General features: G+C 46.2%; 1 protein-coding gene across 9 annotated transcripts in view; it reads right to left on the minus strand.

The window, feature by feature from the left end:
• The window catches only part of LOC135368126 (ankyrin repeat domain-containing protein 17-like), a 63,248-nt gene that overhangs the window by 39,061 nt on the left and 11,487 nt on the right, over positions 1–12,700 (minus strand). For 8 of the 9 annotated variants that reach the window (XM_064601218.1, XM_064601221.1, XM_064601220.1 and 5 more), the window contains exons 6-13: positions 9,807–10,040; positions 8,015–8,157; positions 6,932–7,121; positions 4,858–5,159; positions 3,635–3,961; positions 3,445–3,562; positions 1,519–1,865; positions 168–416 (exon numbers count right to left, since the gene is read on the minus strand). In XM_064601218.1, the coding sequence (XP_064457288.1) occupies positions 168–416; positions 1,519–1,865; positions 3,445–3,562; positions 3,635–3,961; positions 4,858–5,159; positions 6,932–7,121; positions 8,015–8,157; positions 9,807–10,040 (1,910 nt within the window). The remainder of the gene's footprint in view (positions 1–167; positions 417–1,518; positions 1,866–3,444; positions 3,563–3,634; positions 3,962–4,857; positions 5,160–6,931; positions 7,122–8,014; positions 8,158–9,806; positions 10,041–12,700) is intronic. The other variant, XM_064601219.1, reaches the window with a different exon arrangement.

Consider the following 12,700-nt stretch of genomic DNA (forward strand, 5'->3'; position numbering starts at 1 on the left):
CATTACTGGGTGCTTCAGAATCCCCCCCTTTATACGCTCACTTTACAGCTATCACTGCAAAAACAGACTGAAGACTCTACACGATAGGGATATTAAATGCAAAGGTTTCAGACATCCTAGCACAAACCCCTTTAGGCAGGCTACGCTCAGCGGAACAAGACACCAACCTTGTCTAGGTGCCGCTTTGCCACTGCAGGAGTGACTGGGGTGACTATTGTGGTGGTTGCAGTGGAGACAACAGCCGGACAGGTGGCAGAGTGGGGAGGAAGGGAAGCACATCCTGCATCCGCAGGAGACGCAGAAGAAGAGAGGGCAGCGTTGCGCAGGTTCAGCTCTTCCACGTCCTCGCAGGGTAGTGCAGGTGGGTGCTGGTGGTGGTGGTGGGCAGAGAGCACTATCTGTGCCTGGGCCTTTTCCTTTGAGAAGAAAATGAAAGGAGGGGGGCAGCGTTATGAAAACAATGCGGTATGGCAGGCCGACGAGAGTCAGGCACAGGAAATCCTGCGCTTCACTGAGGTTACACAAACAAAAAGTGAAAGGGCATGCTGCAAGATTCGCTACCTATATGCCTCACAGAAATTTAGGAGCCACACACAATTAACTCATTCGTAGAGCCTGAAGTTTTAGGGTTTTACCCGATTCTTCCCCGAATTTGCACCCCGAATTGAAGGCTCACTCTTTAGGGCGAAACCAGATTTTTACCCGGCAAATTCCCCTCACTGGGCTGTCTGTAGGAATGCACTAACTTACTTGTTTGGCAGCAAATGCAGTTACATCACTGTTTGTACCAAACCACTACAGTTAGTTTGAGTAACTGAGCCCAATTTCTTCCTGAATTTAGCATACTGGAAGTTTTTCCACCTGAATTTGCATGAATTTAGTGCACATGCTTATTGACCCGATTTTTACCCCCCCCCCGAATTTAGAAAAAAATATTTCCCGAAAACTTCAGGCTCTACCCATTCGTTGAAGGGGCAGTTCTTTCTCGAAGCATCAATTCGTAGATATCCTTTTAATCATGTTTATAGTTAGGGCCTGACTTTTTAGGGTTAAACCCGTATCCGCCCGATATTTACCCCCCGAACGAAATCAGTAAAATTCGGGTTTAACCCGAATCTACCCGAAAACATCCGGGTCGCGTGGCACACTCATAAGCGTGTATTAAAATAAAGTTTGATAACATTGCTAAACATTAGTTCCATGTTAAGACAAATTTTTATTAAACAAAAAAAATCACCCGAATACACCCGAATTCCTGACGACAGAATACGCCGTAACGGGATTTAACCCGAATACACCCGAATTTTCGAATGAAAAATATCACCCGATATTTACCCCCCGAATTTGGCCAAAAATAAAACCCGAAAAAGTCAGGCCCTATTTATAGTTACTTTAATAAAAAGTGGAAATTAGGTACTGTTACAAGTTACAACCCGTGACTGGTGAAAATTATCCCAGTAAGTACAGTATCTGCCAGATGAAATTTTTACAATTTTTTTTTTTTTTTTGCAGACGTACCTGTAACTCCCGCTCCACCCGCTGAAGCTCCTCGAGGATTTGTTGCTTCTGCAGTATTTGTTCTTCCCTGCTCGGGTGGTTGAGTTCCGCACTCCGCATCATGCTGTTGATGCACGCCTCCAGTCGTTCACTCGGTCGTAGCGCTGCTGCCCCACCCTCCACCCCACTAGCAAGCCTCGACCCTGCCCCACTGCACACCACCATGGGGGGTCCGCCCCCATCGCTCGCCTTGCGTTTGCTGCCACCCCCCGTGGTGGCTCCACAGGTCCACGTGGAATCGGTGTTTCCCGTGGATGAGCTCGCCCCAACCCTGGAGGTGAGTGCAACCGACGGTGCCGGAGCAGGTGCTGCATGCAATGAAGCTTGGTTAGCACGTGTGACACTTTAAGAGCTGAACCCTGGGGTATCATATTTCGAGCAAGGACACAACCACAATAGACAGCATTACAGAATCGCATGTACACTTCAATTCCGTCCCCCTATCATTGCCTGCCAATCAGAGTAGTATACGTAGGACCTAACAACTTTTTTTTTTTTTTTTTGGGGGGGGGGGGGGGGGGGGGCTAAAATTGATAAATTGGGCTGTGCCAATATTCCAAGTGTGTGACATCCAGCCCCATTATACCAATCGTGCATTTGATACGCGATTAGGAGGAATAATTTTTGCGAATGCTATTTTTCTGTGAAATTCACGTCCCAAAGAGTAAGTGATAGCCCCCGATTCCTGACCAATGAAACACTGAAGGTCCAGTGAAGGAGTAAAACCCGAGACACACCGAAACCTAACTTTGGCAAAGTGCAAATTCAGCACAATACGAACAATCCGGGCTAGCTGGTATAGGTTCATTCCGGCGAACAGCAGCAAGAAGACAAGGGCATAGGTAGAAGTGGACGGGACAACTGCAGACTCTCAACTCAGGTTTAATCAAAGAGAACAGCATCTTAAACGCAAGCAAGACTGATAGTCACTGACCTTGATGCTTGCGTTTAAGACGCTGTTTCCTTTGATTAAATCTCAGTTGAGAGGCTGCAGTTGTCCCGTCTACTTCTACCTACGTCCTTGTCTTCTTGCTGCTACAGTCAAACTCCTTTATAGCGAACACCTTTTTAACGAAAATACCACTACAGCAAATTTTTTTGCGGTAACGCTGGAGCCCTATAGGTCCAATAATGGACATCCTTTTTAACAAAAATACCTTTACTGCGAATCTTTTTTGCTGTCCCGAGTTTCGTTGTAAAGGAGTTTGACTGTATTTGTCATCATGCAAATTCAGCCACCAATTAGTGGACACGGGAGAACCCTGCTAGCGCCGCACATTCAGCATAAAATTTTCCACCCGTATTGCCAGGAAATAAAACTTGCTTTTTTTACCCACAATTTTGAAAAACACCCAAAAACACACGGCCCTAGAAACGCCACCTAGATACAGAAGGCCTGCTTATTGCCTCCTCTCCCTCCTTCGCTACGTGGACACATAAAGTCAGAATTCGTCTGCTACTGCAATTTTGCCGTTTTGCGAATTCACGAACCCGCAGATGACTGCAGCTTACTTGAAACCTGCAGACCCGAATATTTAGACAAAAAATGCAACACGCTTTCCAGAAAATCACTTTTGAAAAAGATCGGGACTGTTTTGCGCTTTATTTCCAAGTTTTCCCATTTAGTACGCGGGGACATTCAATCACCACTCGCAGACGACGGTGGTTCGTCTTCATGGCCAGGACAGGCGAAAGCACATTCGTGATTGGCTGCCTCCATTAAAAACACAATCCTGATTGTCTGACTATTAGTTGTTACGTCACGTCGACGAGTAAGCAGGCTTTATCTATCTAGGTGGTGTTGGCCCTAGGCACGCATGACAAATACAACCCGTCGCCACTGATAGCTTTTCAAGAGAGGGGGAGCAAAGTGAACACACTACTCACCGCTGGACACCTGAGGGAAATAGGGATGGCTAGCTGCGGCAGCCGCCAGGGCCGCTACCCTCTGCTCCTCCGTAAGGGGGACCACCTGGAGACCATGCGAGCCAAACTGTGACGACGCCTGTCACACCACAACGTACAATACAATGAGAGGGCCACGGCGTCTCCCACAACATGCGAAAAAGGGACTCACCTCCACCGAGGAAGCCACGGCAGATGGGCCCAGGTTGGGGTAGTCCAGCAGGAGCTGCACGACGGCCGTGTGACCGCCCTTGGCCGCCTCGATGAGCATGGTGGAGTTGTCCCGTAGGCGACGAGTGGGGTCCGCCCCGTGGGCCAGGAGCAGCTCCACTACGGCCAGGTGGCCACCCGCACAGGCCAGAGAGAGGGCCGTGTGGTCGTTGTTGGCGGTGGGCCGGTTCGGGTCTGCCCCGCGGGACAGCAGGAACTGCACCGTGCAGAGGTGACCCGCCCGTGCCGCCTTCATCAACGGTGTTCGGCCTCCTTCAGACTCATGCTCCTATATATAAATGATGTAATTACGGTTTAACATCTGAATAACAAAATTCGTGAGGAACACTCTTTCTCTTGTGTATAATTAGAACCTGAAGTTTTCGGATTTTATTTTTTTCCAAATTTGGGGGGTAAAAATCGGGTCAATCACTTGACGCACAAATTGCACGTAAATTCGGGCAGAAAAATTACCATCGGACTGAATTCGGGAAGAAATTGTGCCCTATTGTAGAATAAACATTTGTTGTACAGTTCATCCATGGTGTCCGAATTGGAGGTCGATCATGTTCTTGTGAACAATTAGTATGTACCTGCCTTGAAGCACCTCTTGATTCGGGGTGTAAATTCGGGGGAAATCGGGTTTAACCCTTAAACTTCAGGCTCTATGTATAATGGCCCCTCGTGCAGCGATGTACAGGGACTGCCAAAACTAGGGGTGTGCGAATATTCTATTTTCTCCTTTTCTTTTTTTTTTTTTATGAAAAGGACGGGATCGTGGAGGAGGAGGAGCCTCACTAGTGATGAAATACTGGAGCAATTATTCGAGAGCGACACTGGTGAGGATTGTGATGAGCCGGAATTCACCACAGTTGAAGAACTGAAGGATAGCGATGAGGATAGAGTGAGGTGTCGGAATACTGAATCTACACACTTGAGCAGTGTCTGCGCTGGCGACTTCTAAAACACCAACATCGGGTGAATGGAAGTGGGAAAACAAAGCTGCCGTTCATCGGATCCTCGCATGTGAAAAGAATTAGTCGGGCAATAGTATGCGGATTTTGTATAGGATGCTATTAAGCTGTTCCTTCCGTTACACCAGCACCGGCAGTTTGGCAGAAATCAAGCTCAGAACGCTGCGCGCGAAGCGGGTGAAAGAAACGGCAGAAGGCAAACCACACTCACCAAGTCAGCATTTGCTTGAAGGAGGAGGTCAGCCACATCCGTGTGGCCGTTCTCACAGGCATACGTGAGTGCTGTGTCTCCAGTGGCAGTCTTGGCATTCACGCAGGCCCCAGCATTGACTAGGTAACGCAGGAGCTCCACGTGCCCTTCTTGAGCAGCCTCCATGAGCGGAGTGCTCGCGCCCAGCTCCAGGTTGGCCCCGGCTTTGAGCAGGAAGTCCGCCACTTCTAGGAACCCGCCGCAGCACGCCAGAGTCAACGCGGTCTCCTGCGTCTCCTCCGTCTGGGCGTTGATGTCCGCTCCTGAGTGAACACACATTTTTCCCGAAGAGTCAGAACGGGCGTATTCGTAAGTAGGGCTCCACAATTTCAGCTTCAATATTTGAAAAAAATATTTATAAGCTACATGTGTCACACGAGAGAATATGCAAGGACTGCACAATAGTGATCCGTTCACAAACATGACTGACGACTCCCGGATGTCATAGGACAGAAAGGAAAGCGGATCAACATGATGGAGGGTGACGTTAATTTCGTACGCTGATTCCTATTGCAAAGTGCGCCTGTGGTTTCCAAAATAATTGCTCCAACTCCTGATCAGCGGAATTTGCAGAGGCAGCTCCATGAGAACAAGAAACTGATACAAAATTAAGGGTTTTCAAGGAATGTGAAACATTTCAGGGTATTCAAGCGTTTGAAGGACCAGTTGGGAACCATGGGTACCCATGCAGCTTCCCTCGCATTTGCTGACCAATAGCAAGGAATGCTCCGCCCCCTGGATGACCGCCAATAGGAGGACGCAAAGGGCACGCACTTCCCAAGCCTCTGCTCTCGCCTAAGACATGGCGCAGCGTAACTGTTGTTTCACGTGTCGCAAGGCTTCAGCCATGGCGCACCAATCTAACCAACGGCTGAAAAAGGCTTAGACAGTAGTGTAGCTACCGTTATTTCGCCTGCCGTAAGGCCATGGCACACCAACCTAAACAACAGCTCGCCGTCTGTCAACATAGGAACGAGGCCAAGTGGGAGTCGCGCGTACGCCGGTTAACAGACGGCAAAGTTAGATTGCTGTGTCATGGCAGAAGCCTTGCGACACGGTAACGCTGCGCCACTTCTTAGGCGAGAGGTTTGGGAAGTGCCTGCCCTCCGCGTCCTCCTATTGGCCCGCATCCAGGAGGTGGAGCCTCCCTCACTCTTGGTCAGCAAATGCAAGGATAGTCCATGCGAGTCCACGCGATAGTCCAGGAGTGCGAAAAATGTCAAGCGACAAACATTTCTTACTTTTGAGTATAAAAGTTGCCTAGGAACATTATGCCATCCAGAGCTGTTCAATAGTTAGGTGCATTGCAGAACAGATTGATGCACGATACTGCATTTGCATAGCACCTTCAATTGTGGGCACCTTCAATTCAAATGGGGAACGTCGTCAAAGACGCCAACGCCTACTTGCGGATGGTCGCGGACATGGTAGTTGCAAAACAAAATGATTGACGTTAATGAAACGTAGGTCACACATTGTCTCGACTTATCACCGGACAGGTGAAGGCAGTTGCTGGGCAAATTTCCGAGGAAATTGTTGTCCTCGGAAGCATGAAGGAAAATTGCATGGACTGATATTTGTCCTCATGTTTCTCTGGGAAAGTCATTTCATGTTTCAAACAAGGATGATCACCTGAGATATACCCAACTTCTCCTGGATGATCAGGTGATTGCAACAGGAACAAATGAACACAAAGGAATGTTGGCATTTTCATGCAGTGAACCAGTTAAATAATTTCGATGCTTAAGGATTAAAATTCTACAACCACAAAATTTTTGCGCCTGTGTCGCTACTCGCTAAAATCATGCTGGACTTAAAAGACTTAAAAAAATACTTAAAAAGACACATATTTATCTTAATTTAGTTATCCCGTAATCATTAATTAGCCAGCATTATGCATGTGTAGTTCCCTGTTGTATATAGAGTATGTATTGTGTTTCGTGCACCACACTAAAGGTCACGGCTGTTTGTGGGCACATTAAATAAAACCAATCAATCGATCAATCAAAAGGGGTTAATAGGCAAGAAGATGCACCTTGCGAGAGAAGCAGGGCAACCATTTCCTCGTGTCCTTCCCGTGCAGCTTCCATCAGTGGAGTGTAACCCTCGTCATTCACCTCTTCAATGTTGGCTCCTCTCTCAAGCAGCAACATGGCCAGTTCCACATGACCCCCACATGCTGCCAATGTCAATGGAGATTCAAAGCTGTCTGTGGGCATGTTTACCTAGGTGGTAGTTCCCAAGAAGATTTTGGTTAGCGGTTAACACTTTCGAGGCAAGCCTTATATATAGCCTGTAGTTTTAGGGGTTTGCCCGATTCTTCCCCGAATTGAAGGTTGCCTCCTTAGGGTGAAACCCGATTTTTATCCGGCAATTGCCCTCACTGGGATGTCTGTAGGAACGGACTAACTTACTTGTTTGGCAGCAAACGCAGTTACATCACCAGTTCAGTTAGTTTAAGTAACTGAGCCCGATTTCTCCCTGAATTTAGCGCACTGGAACTTTTTTTCACCCTAATATGTATGAATTTAGAGCAATTTGTTTATTTATCCGAATCTTACTCCCCGAATTTGGAAGACAAAAAAAAATCCCAAAAACGTCACGCTTTAATAGTATACGTGGTTCCCACTGAAGATTGGAATAAAAACCCGAAGCCAAGGACCTTTCATCTGGGATGTAAAATGCAGTTTATGATCAGAGCTTCAATATGTTGCAGAAATATTTCTAAGCTACAGCCATCACACGAGAGAATACGCAGGGACTGCACAATATCAGATCGCAGATTGACTGACAGTTACAAAATTTTACATGTCATAGTACAGGAAAAAAAATTATTAATGGAATTGAGGGAGCCATTCATTTCTTGCTGCTGATTCCTACGGCAATAAAGAGTGGTTTCCCCCTCCTCTTCAATCCTATGGTTTTGAAGCTACAGTGCCGACTTCGGAAGAGCGTAATTCGCACAAGCAGCTCCATGAGAACAAGAAAAGGAAAAGTAAAATCAAGAGTTTACGAGGATTGTAAAAAAAAATCATTCTTTTTTAGATTAGTGTATTCAAGGGTTTCAAGGACCAGTGGGAACCACGAAAATAACTGGATTCCAATGAGCCAAACGTACCTGGGCGCCAGAGTCTAAAAGCAGCCGTGCCACTTCAACATGACCATCCATGGAAGCTTCCATGAGAGCCGTGTGCATCTCATCCGTCTTGTGCTCCTGGTCGGCACCCGCTTCCAGGAGGAACCGGACCATTTCTAGGTGACCTGATACAAGTCATGTCCATTACAACATAGCTCTTACAGAACACTGCTGTCGAGTTTCAAGCATCATGCCCCGCATGGCGACGGTAGTTTACGCCTTGGCATTTGGAAGAAATGAAGCGCAATCCTGTGGTCTGCAAACAAGGAAGCCTCAACATCGCAAACCAAGTTAGTTCAGTTTTCTAGCCTGAGAGGCTTTGATGTTTGTCTGCGTACCCATCAACTTCGGAACATCCAAAATAGGGAGGTTTCAAAAGGAGGGGGAGGGAGGTACATTGTTGTCAAATGGGCTTGCTATTTTATATATGAGAATGCCGATGTTCGGAGGCTTTTATTTGCACACGTATCAGGAACCCGCTTGACACCAGCAGACTCATAAGGCACAAGTGTTGCAGCAACAGACTTTGCCCTGTCCAAGAAATTATCTGGGTGCCTGGCTGTGACGAGGCCATGACTAAGGCCCTCTGTTTTCTGCTGCAGCAAATTCAAAATTCCGCGGCACTGACTTGTAAATTGCGTGATTTTCCGCGGCGAGCAGTCAACAGCTGCATGAAATGGGAGACACTTTATTTTCTTGGATAATGTGGGAACCAAAAAATATGTTATAAAGCACTGTTCTGACACAAAGCACTGTTCTGGCTCAGCATTACATACATGGTATCTTGTGTTCTCATCTGATGCGGTCTGTCGCCTGAAATCATTTTATACCTGCTGAAAGATCTTTGAGCATCTACAGATTTTATAGGAAATGAGTTTATAATACATGCCCTGGGGAAGTTACATTTTTAGTACACCCCCTTTTTTTCTTGGACTGTAGCCATTATTTAAAAGACCTAACTTCTTGAAGGCAACCTCCCAGATATCAAATCAAAATCCCCAACTGCTACCGCTAAACTGCATACGGGAGGGACGCCGCCCCTTCCTCAGGTGAAATATACACAATAAACTTGGGCTGATGTTATCCTAAGCTAAACTACAATCTGTCTGTTTTGTCCTGCATCATAAACAATTTCGTAAAGTTGAATTTTCAATTTTCGTTCAATTTTGTAGGGGCGGCTTCACCTCATGCAGGAAAGCGTCAGGTGAAGCCCACTTTCGGGAGTAGTCAAATTATCCGGAAGCCCGAATATTGGGTATTTCAATTCGCGAATCGGATATTTCGCGTGATTGATATTCGATTCGAATTTCAGAACTGTAATATCCACACACCCTTAAAAATAAAGGATTCCGTGAAACTATGTGCCAAACGAAGGATTCCACGATTAATTCTGAATTCCGCAAAATTTCGCGGAATCGCGGAATCGCGGAAAACGAAGGGCCTTAGCCATGACACTTTCTCCAAAGAATGTGAAGACAGGAAACTATGTCCCTGTTTCCTTCGCAATGCTGCGGGCCCTAAGAATGCGGCCAGTGCAGTGCTCTAAGAGCTCCTGCCTGTTCACTCCCTTTCGTGTGTGCGGGCCCGCTGCCTGCTCTCACGACAAAACACGCACGACTCCGGAAATAAGTCGGATTTTGAGCGAAAATGCTCGCGGGGGAGTTGCCTGGAGGTGGGCTCCCCTGCTAGACATTTATGAGTTACAGTGAAGAGCAAACTTTCCCTCTAAATGCCAGAGCGTACTTCACTTTGAAATAGTCCAATTATACGATACCTTTATAACAGGCAAGAGTGAGGGCAGACTCCTTGAATTCATTGGAGTGAGTGTTAATTGAGGCTCCTGCTTCAACTAGTACACGTGCCGTACTGACGTGGCCAGCAGACGCTGCCTCCATGAGGGGTGTGTGGCCATTCTCATTGTGGTCCTCCACGTTGGCTCCCGCAGCCACCAGTGCCCTGGCCACCTCTTCGTGGCCGCCCGAACACGCAAACATCAGTGGTGTGTGCCCTGCCAAAGGACGGATTGAGTTATTTATTGAAATATAGCTCGAAGGCCCAGGAGGCATTACCAGGGTATCTACCAAACTGCAGCCTTCAAATTTCAATGACTTTTCCAGGTTTTCACAGACTATTTCAAGCGAATTCCCTGACAAGAACAAAAGGGAACTTGGTGCCTGCTCATACGTTTTCATACCAGATCCAACATAAAACAGACCATTTATTAAGTATTAGTGAGGCTGCCCTACTTTTCTGCGTCAGAGCTTGTCATACTGGTGAACTGCTACTCGCAGTAACGTTACTGCAGCATCGCCTCTTAACCACCGGTCAGCACTCGTGATTCGCCGCGCATCATCGCAGCACTTGTCTACGATTCTCCCTGACTTCAGCTGCTTTTTAGCCAAATTCCCTGACAATTCCCAGACTTTTCCAGTCACATCAAAATTCACTGACTATTCCCTGTTTTCCAGGTTGGTAGACACCCTGATTACGTGAGGAATACATTCAATTTTAACTCCTGCTAGAAAACACTGTCAGGTTTATTGTCCTACTCAACGTGTACAACGTGCTGTCCTACACTACGCCACGCGGCGATCCACCAACCCTCTCCTCGTCCCTATTCCCCAAAACCCCGTGTCCTCCATCCCGCTCTCACGGGAGCATACATTAGTTCTGGTTTTCTTTTCCCTCACAACCCAAACAAATAGCAACAAAGAAACATGACACACAGACGAGAGCTTCATTTGAGTTCTTTGGCAGATGATCATGCTGTGGGAAAATGAATTCAGCATTAATAATGAGCGTTTGATTTATACACCAATTTGTACACGATTCCAAACATACGGAGAAATTTCTGGAAGAGTCCACTTCAAGATGGACCAGGTCACGTTCCCTATGTGGTTTACCAAACAGAGCGATGCTGTGTCGGCAGAAGGGAGAGAGCGCAGACTAGCAGGTACATGATATGTCCCTGCATACTCTAGCTTGTACTTACGACGCTGGAACAAAGAACACACACCAGACGGACATACGGGGAAACAACCATCACCATCGAGTTCCAACTTGTTTCTTGAAAAAAAACCTGCAGACCTACCCTGACAGCCAAATCAAATCAAAGCACTACAACCTCAAGATAAGCCATCTCTTCAGGCATTATAGCCAGAGACGGAGTTTTAATACATTTATCGGAACCAATAACGGTAATGTGGTAGCCTCCAAAAGTTCCCTTTGTGTGCATTCCCTATAACATCCTAAAACACGTGCTTTTTGCACCTGTGTGGGTGTTTTTGGCCACCAGGGTACATCTGCAGGGAGAATTTTTTTCAAGATACCAGTTGGAGGTAGACGGTGATGGCTGTTTCCTTGTTTGTGTGTCCGGTGTGTGGTGTCTGTTCCAGCATCATAAGTTCAGGTTAATATGCACCAACTACCCCAAGCACTGACATTAGTCAAGCGCATACTCTAGGTTTCATTGGAAATCGTAGAACGTGAAGAAAAAACAATGTACAAGTTTCCGGCGATCCAGAATAAAAAATAACAGACGGTTAAGAGCATCAACTGTTTACTATATACATAAAAACAAGACTTTCGTGCAGTAGGCTGCACTTCTTCAGGTTTAGTTCTTCTTCAGTTCTTCTAAACCTGAAGAAGTGCAGCCTACTGCACGAAAGTCTTGTTTTTATGTATATAGTAAACAGTTGATGCTCTTAACCATCTTTGTTATTTTTCATTGGAAACATAGGGAAAGGGGTAACTTTCATCAAACTACAGTGGGCTCTCGAATAATTCAAACTTCGGGCAGCCACAGATTTTTGTTTGCATTATCTGAATTTTTGTATTACCAGGAAGTCATCAGGAAATGGAGGAAAAGGAGGTATCACCAGGTAATGTGTGTTCTGAGACAAAAATATACCTCATTACATGGGCAGTGGCACATACAAAACACATTTGTTAAACCTCTCCTTTACACAAGTCTGATTATAAGCAGACGACATACATAAAACATTGATAAAGGGTTTATTACATAATTAACAAGTTACGTAATTCAAGAACCTACAAATGGAGATGCAATGATGAGAGATTTATCCACAGATGGTTGCTCAGTTAATAGATGTGTTTTCAAAATGGAATTTTCGATGCCAGTCGAAACAAGCAGTTCCCCGGGAGACTCTGGTTTAGCAGACAGGTAATGCTCGTGACACGCTCGGCTGAAATCAGCACCCCGGGGTTTATCCCATCTCCAATCTCCAGGTGTTGCAAGACTATTCCTTTTGAGTAATAAACATGCGCAGCATATGGTCAACTTTCAAATACAATGTTGGCACAACGCTTTCATGCGCGCCATAAGTTATATGGGCTGTGGAACTACTGACAGGCGATTTCAGACAACCATGTCGCAAGCAGTACATCCAGAGATGTGCAAAAGTGGATATCTCAACAGATGGTGCTAACAACGTGCAGATGCCATCCCCCCAGCAAGAATTTTTTACGCAAGAACAAAAAAAAACACGAATTATGCAAAAGTACTTCGAATTAAGCAACTTTCCAACACACTGAAAACAAAGTGACCAAAACAAAATGTTAACGAGAGTATATGTCCATTAGGACCCTTGGGGCACTATGAAACAAATACATAAACACAGTATCCAACATAGAGACCACTTTTCGCTG

The sequence above is a fragment of the Ornithodoros turicata genome, chromosome 9 (assembly GCF_037126465.1).
Source record: "Ornithodoros turicata isolate Travis chromosome 9, ASM3712646v1, whole genome shotgun sequence".
NCBI lineage: Eukaryota > Metazoa > Arthropoda > Arachnida > Ixodida > Argasidae > Ornithodoros > Ornithodoros turicata.